The sequence below is a fragment of the Lipotes vexillifer genome, unplaced genomic scaffold (assembly GCF_000442215.2).
Source record: "Lipotes vexillifer unplaced genomic scaffold, Lipotes_vexillifer_v1.1 scaffold168, whole genome shotgun sequence".
Taxonomy (NCBI): Eukaryota; Metazoa; Chordata; class Mammalia; order Artiodactyla; family Lipotidae; genus Lipotes; species Lipotes vexillifer.
The window spans coordinates 2,490,835-2,513,739 of record NW_006773947.1 but is presented as its reverse complement, the minus strand read 5'-3'; the positions used below and the strand labels follow the sequence as shown (position 1 = coordinate 2,513,739).

The following is a 22,905-nucleotide window of genomic DNA, read 5'->3' as shown; positions in this document are numbered from 1 at the left end:
TCTCTGCCATTTGAAATTCTTTTAATTTCACCTCAAGTACCACCAACTACACTTTCTACTTCACTTCTCACGGTAATATTCCCCACCTGGTACTCTAGTCATGTGAGTATTTCTCTAATCCTTGTATTTAGACTTGGAACATCAGATGCAAGGAATTATATCTCTTCCAGCTTCATACCTATGTTCTGCTGTCACTCATACCATATGCTAGATGTTTTAATAAATATTTATCAAACTGATTTTCATTCAGTTGTCCTTATTTTCATCTAGGAATGATCAACCACATCAAGCAACCGATCTTGAATCTGAGGAAGATGTTATTCCAGATTCACCAATAACAACCTTTTCATTTTCTGGCGCTAACCGACTACGAAGGAAGGAGAACCTCCACGTCCGATATGTAGAACAAACACATACTAAACTGGAGAACTCTGGGTGTGCACATGGTAAGGATTGGAGTTGTAATTTAGTTACCTGGTTCTGTTAAAAAAAAAAAAGTATTCATCTATTAGGAAGATAGTCATTTTTCAGGTAACTTACGTTACAACTGTAAGTTTAACTTCCATTAATGAAGTGACTGGGAAGGCATCTACTGCCTGTATTATGTATAGACGTGTGTTGCTCATCTGAATATTTAAACACTCAGCATTTTACAAAGGTACTGAATAGTTTTTTTTCTTTTTATTTAAAAACTATTCCTATGTGTATATATCTGAGTAGGATACATGGAAAGAGGAGATATCCTAACATTAAGTTCCACCTACTGTGTGCTGGTTATCTTGCTGATTTGAATACATTATTACTGTGTTTTAATCCTCATGACAGGTTTGAGGTAGCTACTAGCACCTTCGTTTTATAGATGAGGAAAGATTTGCTCTTTAGAGGGGTTAAGTAACCTGTCAAGTAAGTAGATGAGTCAAAATTCAAATACAGATCTTCCTGGCTCTAAACTTGTGTAGTTTCCAAGTCTTATCCACAGCTACTCCCACCAATGCTTTAACTAGCTATTTTTATTTTTTATAATATGTAGCACTTGGTGGTAAATCAAGAAATGGCTTTATAATGTATCTACTTCGTGGCTTGTCAGTGGCATATTTCTAATTCCAAGCCAGTTGACCATTTCTGCTAAATGCTTTGGAAATACCTTTTCATGTAGTCCTGAAATTTATCCTGTGATGTGATACAGTGCTTATGCCTTTTAATATTAATCTAAAAGTAAATATTTTTAAAACTTTCATCTTAACCTAAACTGTTTGTAACAAGGAAGGCACTCGAGGGAAAGGAGTATACACAGTCTTAGAGATATTTTTCTAATGCAAATAAATTGTTGACAGTAGCTGTGCCTTTTAAAGAAACAGTAGATCTTAATCTTTGATACTGGAAAATTGACAGTTTTCCCCCATTTTATATGAGCTTGCATCACCATCTAGTGGAAAACCAAAGAATTGTTAAAAACTTACACGTAATTAGGAGCTAAATTAAAATGTAAGATCATGGATTTAGAATGAACATTTATGGGCCTTTTAGTCTGGTATCAGATAGAACATGAATCACTACAGATAAGCATCGGCATAATTTAGATCATGTTTAAATCCATCTGAAAGAATATCCAGAAAAGCAAATCACAGCAATTTTCTTTTTTAGGAAAAGTCGTCTTTTGTATCTAGTAAAATGCTCTTGGTTTATTTCTTCTAGTAAATGCTCTTGGTTTATTTCTTCATTGTATCTAGTAAAATGCTCTTGGTTTATTTCTTCATTGTATGAGAATAATCTGTAACTATTTAAAACTTTGTCAATTTTAATCTTGTTCTGATCATTTTTACTTGGAATATGAAATTCTGCTTTTAAAATATGCTTTTGAGCCATGCAAATTATGTTAAAACTAATTTAATGACTAGTTACTCCTTTTCTCTTTCTAACCACCCATGTTTATTTATTTTTACATGTATACTGCTTTTTAATGATAATTTCTAGTTATAATTAGTAAAAGTCTGTTTCCCTTTACTTTGTCCTTCTTTTGGTTTTCTTTGAATTAAACCCTTAAATAGTGGAATGATTTCTGATAAAGCATGTTTCAGCTTTCCTTCCAGAAAATGAAAAGTCTAAAACAAAGATTGAAAAAGCTGTATGATGCAATATTCATTTCAAATGAACCTACTGATTTGCAATGATACACAAGGAAAAGATACATTAAAATATTACAACTCTGGAAGGCTTAGGTCAGAAGAATTTATCTGTTCCAGTCCTCTCTACCCCACTGTCCTAACTACCAACTTTGTTTCTCAGTGAAACTAAAGGAATAACCTTTTTAGAATATTCAAGTTACGTGAATAAAATGCACTTCTAGTGCATTTAAAGATAGATTTGTATTGGCTTATCATTTTTCATGATTGTTTGTTTATATGTAATCTTTTTTCCCTTAGAATTGAGAAAAATACCAAAGTCTTCAACTCATCCACAACATAAACATAATGAACATGAAATTCTAGTGGCTGACACTTGTGATCAGAGTCAAGCTCCAGTGGCTAGTAAGCAAGATACTGAGATTACTTTATACGTTTAAAATTGGTGGACAAGAGTGACCGTCTGAATTAGACAACATTTTAAAATACTTCCCATATAGTTTTGTTTGTATTATTTGTTGTTTAGCAGTCTTTTTCATACTGGAAAGTAATGTTATCCTGTTATTAATTCATATTAATTATCCCTATCCACATTAATTACAATTGCTAGTAATTTTGAGTAAATAAGGCTTTATTGTGGTTTACTCGTTCATTTAATAAATATTTGGATGCCTAATGTATACCGGGCACTAAACAAAACAAAATCTTTAACCTCATAGAGCTTACAATCTAGTTGGGGAAGAGAGAAAATAAATATATGTTAGATGGATCAGGGGCTCTGAAGAAAAATAAAGCAGAGTAAGGAGATATTAGAAAGCCTGACTTTAAAAGCAACATTTGAGCAGAGACTGAGGGAAGCAAGTGAGTCGTGTTGATTTCTGGGGCAAGGGCATTCCAGGTGGAGAAGTCAGTAAGCACAAAGGCCTTGAGGTGAGGGTGTTCTTTGGATTGATTGAGGAACATTAAGGAGCCCTGTGTGGCTGGGGCAGAGTGAGTGAAAGGGAGATTGGTTTGGGCAACTCTGTTCTTTAGAGTTGCTATTTGCAAAGAGGAGAGGGACTGGGAGCAGGAGGTTTGCAGGGTGGCTTGAGGGTAGGGGTTTGGTTTTGAGAATATTTTGTTCTCAGATGCCTGGTAGACATCCAGGTAAAGATTTTGGATGGGTAGGTGGGTGTGAATGTAGAGAAGTCTAGCGTAGAGATACAAATGGAAGTTGTTAGCATGTAGGTGGTGTCTGAAGCCATGAGACTGGATGAGATAGCCAAGCAAGTGAGTGAAGGTGGGAAAGAGAAGTTCCAGTACTTAGGCCTGAGGCACTCCATTATGTAAAGGAGTGATTCTCAGCTATTTTTTATTATCACTCCCACCTGGCCTTTTTAGACACCAGCCCCCCGCCCCACATCACTTCCCCCATGGGATTTTAATACTGCAAATATACTGTATTGAGTGTATGTGTATCTGTCATACATAAAAATATTTTTTTGGCCCCCAAGAACCATTTTCACCTCCTCGGAGGCAGTATCGCAGCTGTTGGGATGGTGATTTAGAGATTTTGAAAATGAGGAACAACCAAGTAGCCAGAGAAGAAGCTGCCAGTGAGATAGGAGAACCAAGATAAAGTGGCATCCTTTAAACCAAGAGAGAAAGGAGGGAGTGGTCACTGTGGAGAACAGTGCTGATAGGTCGCAGAAGATGAAGACTGAGTATTAACCATTGGATTTGGTCCCCTGGGGATCATTGAGTGTTTAACTCTTAATGAGAGTTGTTTAAGTGTAGAGGTGATCAACTAGACTATCATGTTCAAGAGAACCGGAAGGAGCACTTGTGAACAAGTCCTTCAGGGCCTTTTTGTGGTGAAGGGGGAAGGGAGAATGGACAGTGGCTAAAGAGAAACATGGGTCCAGGGAGGATTTTAAAAGATGGACTATTATAGCATATTCAGCATGTTTTTATGCTGATGGAATGATCTTGTAAAGAGAGAAATGAGTAATTCTGGAGAAAGAGGGAACAATTGCTAGATCCTTTAAAAAGTGAGAGGAGATGAAATGCAGAGCAAAACTGGGAGGACTGGCCATGGTTATTCACTTACTCATTTTATATTAGTAAAATTAGTAAAATCAGAGCCTATCCTCTGAAAGCTACAAATTATTTATATTAGTGTATGTATGTTTGTGTGCATGTGTATAGACAGACTGTCAGGCAAAGGCTGCAGGGGATGTTAGACTGTGTCAGAACCTTGCTTCTCAGCACTCCGGAGCCCATTTTCTTCTGCTGCTGCCAGAACTTTACTCCATCAGTTGTTCTCTTATCCCGTATCTCCAGTTTCTCTGCAGGTTCTTTCTTTTCAACATAAAGATACATGTTATCTTTTGTCTTTTAAAATAACCCCCTCTTAATTGTCTCCACTCTTAGCTAGAGCTTCTCTTCAAAGCTGAAAAAGCAGTCTGTGCTCAATTTCTCCTGTCAACTCCCATTCACTCCAGGAAGAAAAAGGGGTGCAGGGGAAGGGAGGAAGGAGGGCGGAAGAGAGGGAGAGGAAGGGGGAGAAAAGCGGACACATCCTCACACTCTCTTCTCTCACTCATTACATTGGAACTGCTCAGCAGTGGTCATCAGAGACCTCCTGGTTGTTAAATCTAGTGAATGCTTACCAGTCTTTATCTTACTTGACCTTTCTATTACATTTGACATTGCACACACTTTTTCTTGAAGTGGTGCCACTCTCCTGATTCTCTTATTGTTCATTTTTCACCTTCCATTACTGGCTGTTCTTTCTCCATCTGTCTTTTAAATGTCACTGTCCCCAGTATATATGATCCTTGGCCTATTCTTCTCTCGTTTTCTGTTTCTGGAGGAATCTTCACTTAGAGTTAGTGTTCTGCTACCACCTATATGATGATAAATTCCAAATCTATCTCTTTCCAAGACTTTTCTCTTGAATTCCAAACTGATGTATCTGCCTGCTATTGAACATCGTCTGTACCTGGATATCCTTCCACTTCAGCATGTCCAAAGTGAAACTTCCTTGTCAAACCTGCTCATCCTTTTATTTACAGTCTCAGTGAATGACAGTTTACAGACCTCTTTGAGTTACCTAAATCAGAAAACTTGGAATCATCTTAGATTCCTGCTTCTTCAACTCTCATGTGTAAATAGACTCCAAGTCTTATTGATTGCACCTCCTACACATCTGTCATGCACATTCTTCTGCACCCACATTATACTAGTTTGGGCCATCAGCATCTCTCATGAGACTCTTTTAGTAATCTAATTAGTCCCGTTGCCTATTAGTGAGTGCTTCTTGTTCTGTCAGCCTGTCTGAATCACCTTTTTAGCCCAAATATTGCATCTGTCCTCCATTTAAAAACCCTTGAATATCTCTTCATTGTCTACAGGATAAATTTTAAATTGTTTAGCATAATCTGATCCCTTATCAACCTGTCTGCGCTCATGTCCTAACTACCATTTTATCTTTTACACTTTGATTTCCAGCAGTTGAACCACATGTAGTTAGTTGCCTGAACATGCAGTTTTGTTTCACATATCACACCTTCCACATACCTAGAATCCTCTCTGCCCCCAGCCCAGTTTAATTCCTTTTTCTCTCAAGGGTCAGCTTAGTCAACACTTGGTGAGCTTTCCTTGTTTTCTCAAGGCAAATTTAGGAGTCCTTGCTCTGTGTTTAAATGACCCCTTTTATGTACCTTTAATGTTTATCACATTTTATTGCAATTTTCTTTTTACCTTTCAACTATAGCAGCCCATAAGCTCCTTGAGGACAACCTTTTCTCTTTGTAGCACAATGCGTGAAACCTAGTATGTGCTACATAAATACTTGTTGACTTATTGAAACTCTGTATACATAAAACTTTATAAAATATTTGAACACAGGTGAATTCTGTATAAATATGTGTTAGCTTAAAACTTGAAAATTATGCAATGCTGAAAATCTCTTGCACTGTGAGAGTTTTCATGAAGTGAAACTCTCATGAGTGTTTTCATGAAAGGTTACTATATAAATACGGTTTGATATTCATGCTGTGTCTTGTATCACAAGAACTCCATTTAATTATATGTTTTTTATGATTTTTTTTTCCAGTGGAAATAAGAAAAATACCTGTTAACATTCAGTTCATTTAGGAAAAATAGAAAACTAGCTGAAAAAGTTTGGCAAGTGTAGATGCTAGATACCTGCAACTTATTGCAATTTATAGTAGATATTTTGGACATAGAATTTTAAAAATTGTTCAGTGCCGTTTTGTAAAGTGGTCCTTTGAGCTTTTTCTTTCCTTTTACGTATTTTTTCATACGTCTAGTTTCTACAGTTGTATAATTTGTTTTGTTTTTTTTTTTAAACTTAGATACACATGGAAAAAGCAGTTATCCTCCTGATAATTTAGCTACAGTTGTTGCTGAAACACTTGGACTTACTGTTCAAGATGAGTCTGTAAGTAATTGTTTACTTTGGTGATAATATGAGTTAATTAGTGTCTTTTGAGGTCAGTTTTTCGAGAATTGAGCAAGAGAAAAATTATTTTATCCAAAGATTATTGGATAAAGGCCTAGAACAAAAATTGATGTGACTAGAAAAGCCCATTTATATTATTCACCCCAGGCAGTCGCAGAAATCTAGAATCTTTAGAATTCTTAGGATATATAGGTTGTGGGTTGAATCAAAATTTATATGACTTAGAGGATTTAGCAACCCTCTTCCCTCTCCCCCTCTCCTCCCTACCCTATTCCAACTAAGAGAAGACTTTAAGAAAAGTCTTAAACCTTTAGGTTGATTTCAGAATTTATTGGATCTTTTCAACATCCTTTAAACCAGGCTTTGATTTGGAAGATAGTCTGAATTCTTGGGTCTACTATAGATCCTTTAATTCATCTTTGTCCTTATAAATGCCAGTCCAATTAGACCAAATCTTTAGGAATTGAGTCAGAAATTGACCCCATGATTTTCTTTTCATTGTTTTAGTTCTTCCTTCCATCAGACACATTTACTTTTTTTCTTAATTGATCCCTAAAAAATGGAAACCTTGAATTCTTCAGTCTTAGGGAAGTTTCATTTTGGTACAGCTTTAAAACTATTCTTTTGCTTTAGTCAGTAAATGTATATATTGAAGATACATTTAATATATGTAAATGTATATTCAAACCATTGAATTGGTTTTTCACTGCATTTGAATTTTTTTTTTTTTTTTTGGTCCTTTCTAGTTTTAAATCTCTCTTCAAGTGATGGTGGGTAGTTTTTACCCTTTGAACTTTAAATGTTTTAATGGTTTTTAATTCCGTCCTGCCCATAAACCTGGCAAGTCAGTAGTTTAGACACCAAATCTAGTAAGGGAACTGATCTCTAAAGACCTGCTCAAAGTGTGATCCACAGGCCGACAGCATCTGCATCCTTGGAAATTTGTTAGAGATAGAAAATCTCAAACCTAACCCCAGACCTTACTGAAAGAGAACTTATATTTTTACAAGATCCTCAGTTGATTTGTATGCATGTTAAAGTTCGGGAAGCACGGCTTTCTAAAGGATCCTTATAAATTTGTCTCCTATAAGTATGATCAGTCATCTCTCTTCCCTTCCTCTACTCTAACTAATCTTTTTTTTTGGAATTGGCAACCACCAGTCTGCTTTCTGTCCTTATGAATTCACCTGTTCTGAATAATTCATATATAAATGGGATCATATATGTGGCTTTTGAGTCTGGCGTCTTTCACTTAGCCTCATCCACATCATAACGTGTATCAGTATTTCATTCCTTTTTAAGAATAAATAATCTTGGGACTACCCTGGCAGTCCAGTGGTTAAGACTCCACACTTCCACTGCAGGGGGCACGGGTTTGATCCCTGGTCAGGGAACTAAGATCCCACATGCTGTGTGGCACGGCCAAAAAAAAAAAAAGAGAATTAATAATCTTCCATTGTATTTATGTACTTTATATTTTATTATTGAAGGAATCTCGAGGTCCTATGAGCCCTCTTGGTGATGAGCTCTACCACTGTCTGGAAGGAGATCACAAAAAACCTTTTGAGGAATCTAGAAGAAACAGTGAAGATAGTTTAAGGTAATTTGGGGCTCTTCGGTAAAAACTTACAAACTGTCAATGAAATTCCATTACAGTGAGTTCCATATATTTAAACTGTTTCTCTCCCTCAGCTTGTTATTCTGGTTGTATTAATTTTTACTTAAAAGAAATATTTTCCCCAGTTTATGACCAATTGAGGGCTTTTTGTGTTAATGTAGAGAGATGGATATTACTTTTAGATTCTTTCTGTACTTCTATCAAGGAGTACTTAAGAGGTCCCAGCCTTATCTCCTTTAAAGATCCCATCATCCCTTCTGGGTTTGTATTTTCAAAAACTGGACATTTTATGAAATCCATTATTAGTTCAGATGAGCTTCCAAGGTTGGGATATATCTTGTTTTTACTAATTTCAGAACATCCCTTAACTAACAGTACCTATATTTATGTGGCACTTTGCTTTTTAAAAGAGCTTTCAGTATTAGATACATATATCACATTTAATTTGTCATCATAGTAACTCATTAAAGTAGGTTTTATTACCCCCATTTTTTACAGTCAACAAAAATGCAGCTTCACAAAGGTTAAATGTCTTTTTAAGACCACACAACTATTAAGTATGAGAGTCAGAGCTCTTAGCCATTCCACGTCTTCAAACTTAACCCTAATGCTCTTTCTACTACCACAGCTGTCTCCTCTGCTACAGGCAGTCTGGGTCTTGAGTTATGTTCAATTCTGTAGTATAAGAATTTTGTTTCTTGGAGTTACTCATGATAAGATTTCGTAACAGCAAAAGAATTTGGGTCCCCAGTGGGATTTACTAAAATATGATTTTATTATATAGTGAATTTATTTAAGTTACTTAGGAAAAATATTTATAGATAGGAATATCATTGTATTGAGATAGGTTTGCTGTATCATTTCCCTCTGCTTTTTGTCAGCCAAATAAAGAGAAGCCAGCAACTATACTGTATCTTAAATTTTGATTAATGGTCTGCGTCTAAAATGTGGATAAGACCTTACTATTAATAATTGTATATTAGCAAAAGTTTTCTCATTATGCTTGTCTTTTAATTTTTACCTTATTTCTTTAATAGGAAAAAAGCTTTACCACTCTTTATTTTTTTAGATTTTCAGATTCTAATTCAAAGACTCCCCCTCAAGAAGAATTGACTACTCGGGTATCATCTCCTGTATTTGGAGCTACCTCTAATGTGAAAAGTAGTTTAGGTTTGAATACAAGTTTGTCCCCTTCTCTTTTAGAGACTGGGAAAAAAAACCATCTGAAAACAATGCCTTTCAGCAACACTTCTAATTCTAGATCAGAGAAACCTAGATTAAAATCTGAAGATGGTGCCCTTTTCACACATCATAATATTGGGGCTGAAGTGAAGAATATCACTAACCAGTCATCTTCTAATAAGCAGATGCTTATAAATAAAAATACAAGTGAACAGGATAGTATTGATCACATTAAAGATACTGTTACTGATAAACATGTGGTACCCCTGAAATCACTGGGAGGCCGAACCAAAAGGAAGAAAATCGAAGAAGAAAGTGAAGATGAAGTAAGCTGCCCCCAAGCCTCCTTTGATAAAGAAAATGCTTTTCCTTTTCCACCGGATAGTCATTCTTACATGAATGGAGACTATGTGATGGATAAACCTCTGGATCTGTCTGATCGATTTTCAGCTATTCAGCGTCAAGAGAAAAGCCAAGGAAGTGAGAACTCTAAAATCGGATTTAGGCAAGTGACTCTCTATGAGGTTTTGAAGCCTGTTCCAAAGGGTTCTTCCTCAAGCCGTAAGGCCTTGAGTGGGAGCTGTGGGTTAACCAGAGATTCCCCAGAAGAGCCCAGCAGTTTACAGGAGTCCCTCCTCCAGTCCTTGAATAAATCTCCGGATAATAAAACACTGTTACAAATAAAGGAAGAAAATTCTATCTTTAAAATCCCTCTACGTCCACGTGAAAGTTTGGAGACAGAGAATCTTTTTGATGACGTGAAGGTTTGTGTTAAATGTTCAAGGATTTTGATTAAAATGGTTGTTTGTGATTTCTCCTAGATGTTAATAATTCTTTCTGTTTTAGGGTGCTGGTTCTCGTGAGCCTATAAAAATAAAGACCAGGTCAGTCCATGGAGCATGTGAACTTGCATCAGTTCTTCAGTTAAATCCATGTAGAATTGCTAAAACAAAGTCTCTACAAAACAACCAAGGTATGTACACTATAAATAGCATTTCTACTTTTTTAATGACTTTAAATTGAGTATTGTAATATATTATGTACATTCTTTGGATAGACTGAATTATTTTCAGAAAAAATATCTTATCCCTGTGTGTTTCTGTGTTTATAGCACAATTTTTATTGGTTTCACTTTACATGTGATTTTCCTGCTCTTCTGCTTTTTGAAAAAACAGACATCTTTAATACCTACTTTCTATAGGTGATTTTATAGATTTACCAGTTCTATGTAGTTGTTTCTTATTTTCTTTACAAAAAGAAAGCTTTAAAAAATTTAAACTATACAGATTTTTAAAATATAAAAAGTAGAAATTTATCATCCAAACCTTGTTCCTCACCCCATAGATAGCCTGTCCTTTTCTTTGCATTTACATGTATATCTGTAAACATTTGCATATGCTAACTCTGTGTTTAACCTTTTGAGGAACTATCTAACTTTCTTCCAAAGGAGCTACAACGTTTTACATTCCCACCAGCAGCATGTGAGGGTTCCAGTTTCTTCACATTTTGAGGGTTCCAGTTTCTCCACATTCTCACCAACAGTTGTTACTGTCTGTCTTTTTGATTCTAGCCACCCTGTGGGTGTGAAGTTATATCTCAGTTGTGGTTTTGATTTGCCTTTCCCTGATGGCTAATGATGTTGTGCATCTTTTCATGTACTTACTGGCCAGTTGTATATCTTCTTTGAAGGACTGTCTATTCAGGTCCTTTGCTTATTCTTAATTGGAGTAATTGTCTTATTATTGAGTTGTGACAGTTCTTTATATATCCTAGGTACAAGTCCTTTATCAGACAAATGATTTGCAAAACTTTTCTCATTCTGTGGGTCCCATAATGTTTTAAAGTGATGAGAATTTTTAAAATTTTTTTTTATTTGTGCATTTTTTTCTCCTTATCTTAAGATGTATCCTTTGAAAACATCCAGTGGAGTATAGATCCAGGAGCAGACCTTTCTCAGTATAAAATGGATATTACTGTAGTAGATACAAAGGTAAGTTAGAAAATAGAACCAAAGCCCATGTGGTTATTCTAGTGTATTGTTAGTCACCCTGCTGTCCTGACTCACTCTGTGACCTTGAGGGAATCACATAACCTCTTACAGCCTTCATGTATTTATTCAGAAAACTACGAAATAATAACACTTATTATGCCAACATTATGCTATTTTTGAAAGTGTAATAATAATAATACTTTCTGACTTTAGAGAACTTTGCTGAAAAATATAGTTTTAAAATAATATAAAATGCTAATTACATATTTTAAATAGTTTTATTTTTTATCAAAATAATCTGTCATATGCCTTGATTAACTTAAAATAATCTACCTTCAAGAAAAAAAATTTCATTTTTCCCAGTTGGCTAATTTTTAAAATACTGTGTATTTTTTCATTAAAATTCATAGCAGAAATAAATTTTTTGGTTTGTATTTAGGTTCTTCATAGTTTGAAAAGTTCTCTTTCACTTGGTAGCATATTAATAAAGTACGTAACAGTTGCTAGAGTAATAAGTATCCATTAAGAAATCAAATTTGACTTGTGAACTTTTGTTCTTAGTGTACATTGATGTTCATTTCTGTGAAGCAGATTAGGGAAGAAAGGAAGCTCCAGGGATCGTGGTAACACATAGTTCTCTCATGCTTGGCAGCAGTCCTTTTCCTAGGCTTGAGAGACGATGCTTGTATATCAAAGCTAAAAATGGTTTATAGGCATTTAAACCTAAATGTATCTATATTCCTAAAGGGTAAAAGTAAATATTAGTTAATGCTACTGAAATGTAAGTGTACACTTAAAAATGATGAAAATGGTAACATTTATGTTATGTATATTTTACCCCACCCCCCCAAAAAAGTAAATATTAGGACGTAAAGGAATGATTGTTAAAATTTTGAATTTTTAAATATTTATTCAGGATGGCAGTCAGTCAAGATTAGCAGGAGGAGAGACAGTGGACATGGACTGTACATTGGTTAGTGAAACTATGCTTTTAAAAATGAAGAATCAAGAGCAGAAGGGAGAAAGAAGTCCAAGTAAGATTTGATTTTTTTTAAAAATTTTAATACAAATGTGGAGGGAAGTTTATAGACATACCATTGCACTGATGAGTATAAGTGACCTCTTCACCATAAACTAGTTTTTTTTCCCCCCTGTTCTCATAATACTAGATTCCTCTTTAGTAAAGCTTAGTGTCAATATTTCAGGAAAAAAATCTTTAGTAAAAATAATTCTTATTTCTAAAAGAATTCCAGGGGTCAGCAAACTGCAGCCAGCTACCAGTTTTGTAAGTAAAGTTTTACTGGAACACAGCCTCACTCACTTATTTATTGCCTACGGCTGCTTGTTGAACACAGCAGCAGAGCTGAGTAGTTTCTGCAGAGACCTTATGGCCCCACAGGCCTAAAATATTTACTGTCTGACCCTTTAAGAAAAAGTTTCCTGATCCCTGGTTTAGATAATTTTTTTTTATAAAAGGTGTAAAGGGAATCTTGAGAGTCCTGTTTTAGAAATACTATTTTCCAAAGCAATTTGGTAAGGAAAAAAGGAGGATTCCACTGAGAGGTATTAGTATAGATTTGCAAATTAGCAGTAAACTAAGAATGATAGTGTATATGATGAGTGAGTGACTCTGCCATAGTCTACTTCTATAGAAAAGGAGATTTGGCAAAACTAGGAGTCTGCAGCCCTTTGTAGTGAGAAACTGTTAATTCTTCATCTAAAGCCTTGATTTTCTGAAAGAGGTGGGAACAATGGAAGGATTTCATTTGGCACCACCTTAGCAACATTCCTAACTACAGAGGCATATGACATGAGATCAACTAGACTGGAAATAGTTGACATTCATCACCCTTCTGTGTTAAAGAGTTAGGACCTGCCACGTGAGGATGCAGGGCTAAAAGCAGAGGCCTTTTCCAATGATCGTCTCTTAGAATTGAGGACATTCAGACTGTGTGTGCATCTTCTGCTGAATATTCTCTAGTCTACCTGCTTAGGGCCCAGTAGTAAAACAGCCAGTCTTATCCTTGCTTCTTAAGAAACACCTTATCTCTTGCTGCCCCAAATGCAGTAAGTGAGAGAAAATTTTAATAGCCTTTGCCTTAATTCTGTGTTCTTGAGTAATGATATCCATACAATCAAAGTACCTGGCTGCCTACGTTGAGAGGACAGTACCTATTAAAAGTAAACCTTAACCAGGTGTCCGCCCCTCTGGTGAGACGGGGCCGGAAGATGCTCTCCTCAGCTCCTTGCCTGGGTGGGCAAGTTAGGCTCTATGGCTGGCAGAAATCCTCGTTTGAGGGTCCCACCGAGTTCCCCGGTCAGAGTGCTGCAGCTGAGCAGCTGCTTGGGACTACTGCTTGGGTGCTGCAGAAAGCCTTTTTGGAATCTGACATGTTATCACTTTGGGACCGTTGGCCAGCTGCTCCTGACTTGGCCACATGAAGGCTCAGACTGTCCCAGTCTCTGAACTGAAGAGACCAACACTATTAGCATATCTCTCACTACCATGAATAAAAGGTATTTCAGTGAAGAGTATCAGGAGGACATCTACAAATCCCAGACAGGCATGTGCAAGCTCTGAGGAAGGGGGGAATAACCCAGTGTATCTAGGTGACCTTTGGAGACAGCTGTGACAGAGCCACAACTGGGCAGTGGCTGACACCCAACTCATGGCCCACCTTCTCCTGCCATGTGGCTGACAGGGTCTTGGTGCTCTAGCAGGCTGTCAGGCCTGAGCCTCTGAGGTGGAAGAGCCAAGTTCAGGACACTGGTTCACCAGAGACCTCCCGGCCCCACGTAATATCAGTTGGCGAGAGCCCTCCCAGAGGTCTTCGTCTCAATGCTAAGACCCACCTCCACTCAACGGCCGCAGCCTCTAGTGCTGGACACCCCATGCCAAACAACTAGCAAGACAGGAACACAACCCCACCCATTAGCAGAGAGGCTGCCTGAAATCATGCTAAGTTCACAGACCCCAAAAAACACTACTAGACACAATCCTACCCACCAGAAAGACAAGATCCAGCCTCATCCACCAGAACACAGGCACCAGTCCCCTCCACCAGGAAGCCTACACAACACACAGAACCAACCTTACCCACTGGGGGCAGACACCAAAAACAACGGGAACTACGAACCTGCAGCCTGCAAACCCCAAACACAGTAAGTTAAACAAAAAAGAGAAACACAGCAGATGAAGGAGCAAGGTAAAACCCCACCCAACCAAACAAATGAAGAGAAAATAGGCAGTCTACCTGAAAAAAGAATTCAGAGTAATGATAGTAAAGATGATCGAAAATCTTGGAAATAGAGTGGAGAAAATTACAAGAAACGTGTAACAAGGACCTAGAACTCAAGAGCAAACAAACAATGATGAACAACACAGTGAATGAAATTAAAAATTCTCTAGAAGGAATCAATAGCAGAATAACTGAGGCAGCAGAACAGATAAGTGACCTGAAAGATAAAATAGTAGAAATAACTACCACAGAGCAGAATAAAGAAAAAAGAAAGAAAAGAATTGAGGACAGCCTCAGAAACCTCTGGGACAACATAAAACGCAGCAACATTTGAATTATAGGGGTCCCAGAAGAAGAAGAGAAAAAGAAAGGGACTGAGAAAATATTTGAAGAGATTATACTTGAAAACTTACCTAATATGGGAAAGGAAATAGTCAAGTCCAGGAAGCACAGAGTCCCATACAGGATACATCCAAGGAGAACACAGCAAGACACATATTAATCAAACTATCAAAAATTAAATACAAAGAAAAAATATTAAAAGCAGCAAGGGAAAAGCAACAAATAACATACAAGGGAATCCCCATAAGGTTAACAGCTGATCTTTCAGCAGAAACTCTGCAGTCCAGAAGGGTGCTGCAGGACATACAGCATGAAAGGAAAAAACCTACAACCAAGATTACTCTACCCAGCAAGGATATCATTCGGATTTGACAGAGAAATTAAAGCCTTTACAGACAAGCAAACGCTAAGAGAATTCAGCACCACCAAACCAGCTTTACAACAAATGCTAAAGGAATTTCTGTAGGCAGGAAACACAAGAGAAGGAAAACACCTACAATAACAAACCCAAAACAATTAAGAAAATGGTAATAGGAACATACACATTGATAACTACCTTAAATGTAAATGGATTAAATGCTCCAACCAAAAGACATACACTGGCTGAATGGATACAAAAACAAGACTCATATATATGCTGTCTACAAGAGACCCATTTCAGACCTAGGGACACATACAGACAGAAAGTGAGGGGATGGAAAAAGATATTCCATGCAAATGGAAATCAAAAGAAAGCTGAAGTAGCAATTCTCATATCAGACAATATAGACTTTAAAGACTGTTACAAGAGACAAAGAAGGACACTACATAATGATCAACAGATCAATCCAAGATGAAGATATAACAATTGTAAATATTTATGCACCCAACATAGGAGCACCTCAGTACATAAGGCAAATGCTAACAACCATGAGAGGGGAGATAAACAGTAACACAATAATAGTAGGGGATGTTTAACACCCCTCTTTCACCAATGGACAGATCATCCAAAATGAAAATAAATAAGGAAACACAAGCTTTAAATGACATATAAAACAATATGGACTTAACTGATATTTATAGGACATTCTACCAAAAAACAACAGAATACACTTTCTTCTCAAGTGCTCATGGAACATTCTCCAGGATTGACCATATCTTGGGTCACAAATCAAGCCTTGGTAAATTTAAGAAGATTGAAATTGTATCAAGTATCTTTTCTGACCACAACGCTATGAGACTAGATATCAATTACTGGAAAAAAAAAATCTGGAAAAATTACAAACACATGGAGGCTAAACAATATGCTACTAAATAACCAAGAGAGCACTGAAGAAATGAAAGAGGAAATCAAAAAATACCTAGAAACAAATGACAATGAAAACACGACAATCCAAAACCTATGGGACGCAGCAAAAGCAGTTCTAAGAGGGAAGTTTATAGCAATACAATCCTACTTCAAGAAACAAGAAAAATCTCAAATAAACAACCTAACCTTACACCTAAAGCAATTAGAGAAAGAACAAAAAAAACCCAAAGTTAGCAGAAGGAAAGAAATCATAAAGATCAGATCAGAAATAAAAGGAAATGAAGGAAATGACAGTAAAGATCAATAAAATTAAAGATGGTTCTTTTAGAAGATAAACAAAATTGATAAACCTTTAGCCAGACTCATCAAGAATAAAAAGGGAGAAGACTCTAAGCAACAGAATTAGAAATGAAAAAGGAGAAGTAACAACTGTCACTGCAGAAATAAAAGGATCATGGGAGATTACTGCAAGCACCTATATGCCAATAAAGTGGACAACCTGGAAGAAATGGACAAATTCTTAGAAAAGCACAACCTTCACCGAGACTGAACCAGGAAGAAGTAGAAAATATAAACAGACCAGTCACAAGCACTGAAATTGAAACTGTGATTAAAAATCTTCCAACAAACAAAAGCCCAGGACCAGATGGCTTCACAGGTGAATTCGATCAAATATTTAGAGAAGAGATAACACCTATCCTTCTCAAACTCTTCAAAAATATAGCAGAGGGAGGAACACTCCCAAACTCATTCTGTGAGGCCACCATCACCCTGATAGCAAAACCAGACAAAGATGTTAAAAAAAAAGAATACAGGCCGATATCACCGATGAACATAGATGCAAAAATCCTCAACAAAAAACTAGCAAACAGAATCCAACAGCACATTAAAAGGATCATACACCATGATCAAGTGGGGTTTATCCCAGGAATGCAAGGATTCTTCAATATACGGAAATCAATCAGTGTGATAAACCATATTAACAAACTGAAGGAGAAAAACCATATGATCATCTCAGCAGATGCAGAAAAAGCTTTCAACAAAATTCAACACCCATTTATGATCAAACCCTCCAGAAAGTAGGCGTAGAGGGAACTTAACCTCAACATAATAAAGGCCATATATGACAAACCCACAGCCAACATCATTCTCAATTGTGAAAAACTGAAACCATTTCCACTAAGATCAGGAAAAAAACAAGGTTGTCCACTCTCACCACCATTATTCAACATAGTTTTGGTAGTTTTAGCCACAGCAATCAGAGAAGAAAAAGAAATAAAAGGAATCCAAATCGGAAAAGAAGAAGTAAAACTGTCACTGTTTGCAGATGACATACTATACGTAGAGAATCCTAAAGATGCTACCCGAAAACTACTAGAGCTAATCAATGAATTTGGTAAAGTAGCAGGATACAGAATTAATGCACAGAAATCTCTTGCATTCCTATACACTAACAATGAAAAATCTGAAAGAGAAATTAAGGAAACAATCCCGTTTACCATTGCAACAAAAAGAAGAGGAGACAAAAGACCTGTATGCAGAAAACTATGCTAAGACACTGATTAAAGACGATACAGACAGATGGAGAGATATACCATGTTCTTGGAAGAATCAACATTGTGAATGACTATACTAACCAAAGCAATCTACCAATCCCTGTCAAACTACCAATGACATTGTTCACAGAACTAGAACAAAAAATTTCACAATTTGTATGGAAACAACAAAAGACCCTGAATAGCCAAAACAATCTTGAGAAAGAAAAACAGAGCTGGAGGAATCAGGCTCCCTGACTTCAGACTATACTACAAAGCTACAGTAATCAAGACGATATGGTATTGGCACAAAAACAGAAATATAGATCAGTGGAACAGGATAGAAAGCCCAGAGATAAACACACGCACATATGATCACCTTATTATTATTATTTTTATTTTTTTGTGGTATGCAGGCCTCTCACTGTTGTGGCCTCTCCCGTTGCGGAGCACAGGCTCTGGACACGCGGGCTCAGCGGCCATGGCTCACGGGCCCAGCCGCTTCGCGACATGTGGGATCTTCCCGCACCGGGGCACGAACCCGTGTCCCTTGCATCGTCAGGCGGACTCTCAACCACTGCACCACCAGGGAAGCCCCACCTTATTTTTTATATAGGAGGCAAGAGTATACAATGGAGAAAAGACAGCCTCTTCAATAAGTGGTGCTGGGAAAACTGGACAGCTACATATAAAAGAATGAAATTAGAACGCTCCCTAACACCATACACAAAAATAAACTCAAAATGGATTAAAGACCTAAATGTAAGGCCAGATACTATAAAACTCTTAGAGGAAATCATAGGCAGAACACTGTATGACATAAATCACAGCAAGATCCTTTTTGACCCACCTCCTAGAGAAAGGGAAATAAAAACAAAAATAAACAAATGGGACCTAATGAAACTTAAAAACTTTTGCACAGCAAAGGAAATCATAAACAAGACGAAAAGACAACCCTCAGAATGGGAGAAAATATTTGCAAACGAAGCAAGTAACAAAGGATTAATCTCCAAATTACACAAGCAGCTCAATATCAAAAAAACAAACAATCCAATCCAAAATTGGGCAGAAGACCTAAATAGACATTTCTCCCAAGAAGATATACAGATTGCCAACAAACACATGAAAGGATGCTCAACATCACTAATCATTAGAGAAATGCAAATCAAAAGTACAATGAGGTATCACCTCCCACCAGTCAGAATGGCCATCGTCAAAAAATCTACAAACAATAAATGCTGGAGAGGATGTGGAGAAAAGGGACCCTCTTACACTGTTGGTGGGAATATAAATTGATATAGCCACTGTGGAGAACAGTATGGAGGTTCCTTAAAAAACTAAAAATAGAACTACCATACGACCCAGCAATCCCTACTGGGCATATACCCTGAGAAAACCGTAATTCAAGAAGAGTCATGTACCACAATGTTCATTGCAGCTCTATTTACAATAGCCAGGACATGGGACCAACCTAAGTGTCCATCAGCAGATGAATGGATAAAGAAGATGTGGCACATATATACAATGGAATATTACTCAGGCATAAAAAGAAACGAAACTGAGTTATTTGTAGTGAGGTGGATGGACCTTGAGTCTGTCATACAGAGTGAAGTAAGTCACAAGGAGAAAAACAAATCCCGTATGCTAACATATATATGGAATCTTAAAAAAAAGAAAACGTTCTGAAGGACCTGGGATCAGGACAGGAATAAAGATGCAGACGTAGAGAATGGACTTGAGGACACGGGGAGGGGGAAGGGTAAGCTGGGACAAAGTGAGAGAGTGACATGGACATATATACACTACCAAATGTAAAATAGCTAGCTAGTGGGAAGCAGCTGCATGGCACAGGGAGATCAGCTCCGTGCTTTGTGACCACCTAGAGGGGTGGGACAGGGAGGGTGGGAGGGAGATACAAGAGGGAGGGGATATGGGGATATGTATATACATATGGCTGATTCACTTTGTTATACAGCAGAAGCTAACCCACCATTGTAGAGCAATTGTACCCCAATAAAGATGTTGGAAAAAAAGAAAAGTAAACCTTAACAGTGATTTATTGTCTTTTTATAGTAAATGACGCTTAAATAACTTTCTTCTTAAGAAGATGACTTTGCTTTTAAGATTAGTTTTTTCCTGGGACCAGTTCCTGATAATGTTTTCCTCAGTTTTGTAGAAAAGGCAAAAACAAAGGATGACAACTTTGGCTTCAAATTTATGTAGTTAATCTAAGAAGATGATAGTTTCCCACATATATTTGAAGCAAGTATCAGATGGAGGTGAAACTAGAACTTAAACTAATGAGTTTAACTAGGACTTAAGCTAAAATTACCTAGATAATTTTGACTAAGGTGTTGTACTATTGCTGAAAAATAAGTCATTCCAGTAATTTAGAGGATTAGAACAACAACCATTTTCTTATCTTTCATAGTTTCTGTGCCTCAGGAATTCAGGAAGGTCTGGGCTGGGTGGTTCTATCTCCAGGTCTCATGCAGTCATAGACAGATGGTGGCTCGAGCCGGAACAGCAGAGGGCTAGACAGATGGGAGGTACTTCACATCTCTCTCTCTTCTTATTCAGTCTCAGGGCTTCTCCATATAGTCTTTCCACATGGGTTAGTTTGAGCTTCCTTATTACTTGGACACTAGGTTCCCAGAGTGAGCATCCCCAGAGAGCAAGGTAGAAGTGCATGGTATTTTTATGATCTGGACTCAGAAGTTGCTCAGTAGGAGGAGTTCCAAGATCACATTATAAGAACAGCAAATGGAATAGGAGATATTGTTGAGCCCATACTTGGAAAAAAACAGTCTGCCCATTTTACCCATAAAGTAGATCTTTTTCATACTTAGAATTGGTTAAAGATGAAGCATACCATTAAACTCCCAATTACTACTATTTCAAGTCAAAAACTGATTTTTATATCTCTACTCTGTGTTAGACTTAGTAGATGCTATGATAGAAAGATCAATAAGGATATGGTCTCTGTCCTCAAGCACTTTACAATCAGAAGTCTGACCCGCAAACAAATAAATCATTAACTTATTGTGATTTACTAACAGCATACACAGAATGCTTTGGGAATGCCTAGCATACTGCCTGGCGCATAGAAGTTATTTTTACTTACAGATTTGACCCTCAAAATGAAAAATGAACAAATGTTTAATAATTCAGTAATTATCAAGACACAGTTCTGTATCAGGAATTGGAGATAATAGTGAACAGAACAAAAGTACCTACCTCGTGGAGCTTACATTGTAATAGGGGAGAAACAAACAAGTATGGTATGCTAGATGATGGCAAGTGCTACGGAAAGATAAAACGGGGTGAGGTGCCAGAGAGTCTGCATGGGGGGAGGTGGTAGTTACTTTATATAGAGTAATCTTGGTAGGCTTCAGTTTTGTCATATTTGTTAGCCAACTGAATCTGTTTCTATTTTTAGTAAACTGGTGTTTTTAAAAATATAATTATATAATGGAAATGTAGTTAGTACTCTGAAGATGAAGTTAGCACTTTGCATATCAAATGTGGAATTGAATTCATTATTTCTGTAACACTGAACTTCCAAGTGTTAATGATAATGCAAGAAAATACTTTTTTGCTACCATATTAGAAAAATAAGCAGGTAAACAAAACTCTATAGAGATTTTGATGTCAGTTATTTATACATAGTTTATTTAAACTTCATATTTTTCACCATTTATTATGCTGTGTTTTCTGTTCCTCACCATTCCTTTTGGTAGTTCCTTTTGGTTTAGTATGAATTATATTGATACATGAGCAGATAGAAAAAGACTTTTTAACATTCATAACGACAGTAACAAAAACTAGCATTCTCTTGGACATGAGTAAAGGACATTTGAAGGCATAACATAAAACCTTTATAAATGTGCAGTAACTACCCAGGCTTGGGGTTTACTGTTGCCTCACACACATCTGAATTATTTTGTGGCAGTTCCTACAAGTTTCACATTGGTCTACATAGAAAGCAGAAAGCTTGCTTGTTGCCTAAGCCAATGCTCTTTCACACAGATGGAGAAAGAAAACTGAATGATAGCTTGGAAAATATGTTTGATCAGACTACACATGAAGAATATGAATCCTGTTTGGTGGATAGCTTCCCCCAAGTAGCAGATGAAGAGGAGTCGTCAACTGTTACAAAAAAACCAAACTGTAAGGCATTTTCCTTTCTAATTATGGTTTTTCCAGTACACTGAGTTTAGTAAATTAAGTCATCATGCTTATTAAACAGAGGCTTAATGAGGTCTTAACCAAGTTTCATGCTTCTTGAATAAATTTTTTTCCAGTTTTTTTTAAAGATAATTTTAGATTAATAGAAAAGTTACCAAAAATAGTTCAGAGGGTTCCTATGAACCTTTCACTCAGCTTATAAAAGTTTTGAGAAAATTCTTTGTTAAGTGATACCATAATTAAGTGAATTATTGTAATTGAGTGAAAAGAGGAAGTTTTGCAGAAAATTCAGACCCGTTTCCTGCTTGAATACTTTACCTTCCCAGATAAAATACTATATCTGCCTTCTTCAGATCTGTTTTATTAGAAGCAGTAATTTATAATGTAGGATAGCAATCAAAAGAACAGTCTAAGTGAAACTCTTAAGTAGATAATCTGAATTGAAAATTAGTTAAAATTCTTGCTAAATGTCTCATTTTCTTACTGTGAGTAAAACAGTCATAATTTTTAATTTAGTGCAAAGGTGGTTTTATAGTGGCTTAAATGAGCACAACTTCTGCTATGACAGTAGTCAAAGCATTGAGTATAAATCTATCTTGATTATGTTTTCCTTGTGCTTTTTAAAGTGACAGCCCACAGGATGAGACCTTAACCAAAGATACATAACAGCATGCTTTTGTTTGCTCAGTCCATGGCAAAAACTTGATCAAGCAAATTTCGTGATAAAAATTCACAACTGTTGGGCTTCCCTGGTGGTGCAGTGGTTGGGAGTCCGCCTGCCGATGCAGGGGACACGGTTTTCTGCTCCGGTCTGGGAAGATCCCACGTGCCGCGGAGCGGCTGGGCCCGTGAGCCATGGCCACTGAGCCTGCACGTCCAGAGCCTCTGCTCCGCAGCAGGAGAGGCCACGACAGTGAGAGGCCCGCGTACCA

At 36.9% G+C, this 22,905-nt stretch overlaps 1 protein-coding gene across 1 annotated transcript in view; it reads left to right on the top strand.

Annotated features, from left to right (window-relative positions):
- Positions 1 to 22,905, top strand: part of RBBP8 (RB binding protein 8, endonuclease) — a 77,889-nt gene that overhangs the window by 43,430 nt on the left and 11,554 nt on the right. The window contains exons 6-15 of the mRNA XM_007448606.1: positions 271 to 446; positions 2,424 to 2,528; positions 6,485 to 6,570; positions 8,082 to 8,191; positions 9,279 to 10,155; positions 10,238 to 10,364; positions 11,293 to 11,381; positions 12,298 to 12,409; positions 12,858 to 12,859; positions 21,796 to 21,955. Of these exons, the coding sequence (XP_007448668.1) occupies positions 271 to 446; positions 2,424 to 2,528; positions 6,485 to 6,570; positions 8,082 to 8,191; positions 9,279 to 10,155; positions 10,238 to 10,364; positions 11,293 to 11,381; positions 12,298 to 12,409; positions 12,858 to 12,859; positions 21,796 to 21,955 (1,844 nt within the window). The remainder of the gene's footprint in view (positions 1 to 270; positions 447 to 2,423; positions 2,529 to 6,484; positions 6,571 to 8,081; positions 8,192 to 9,278; positions 10,156 to 10,237; positions 10,365 to 11,292; positions 11,382 to 12,297; positions 12,410 to 12,857; positions 12,860 to 21,795; positions 21,956 to 22,905) is intronic.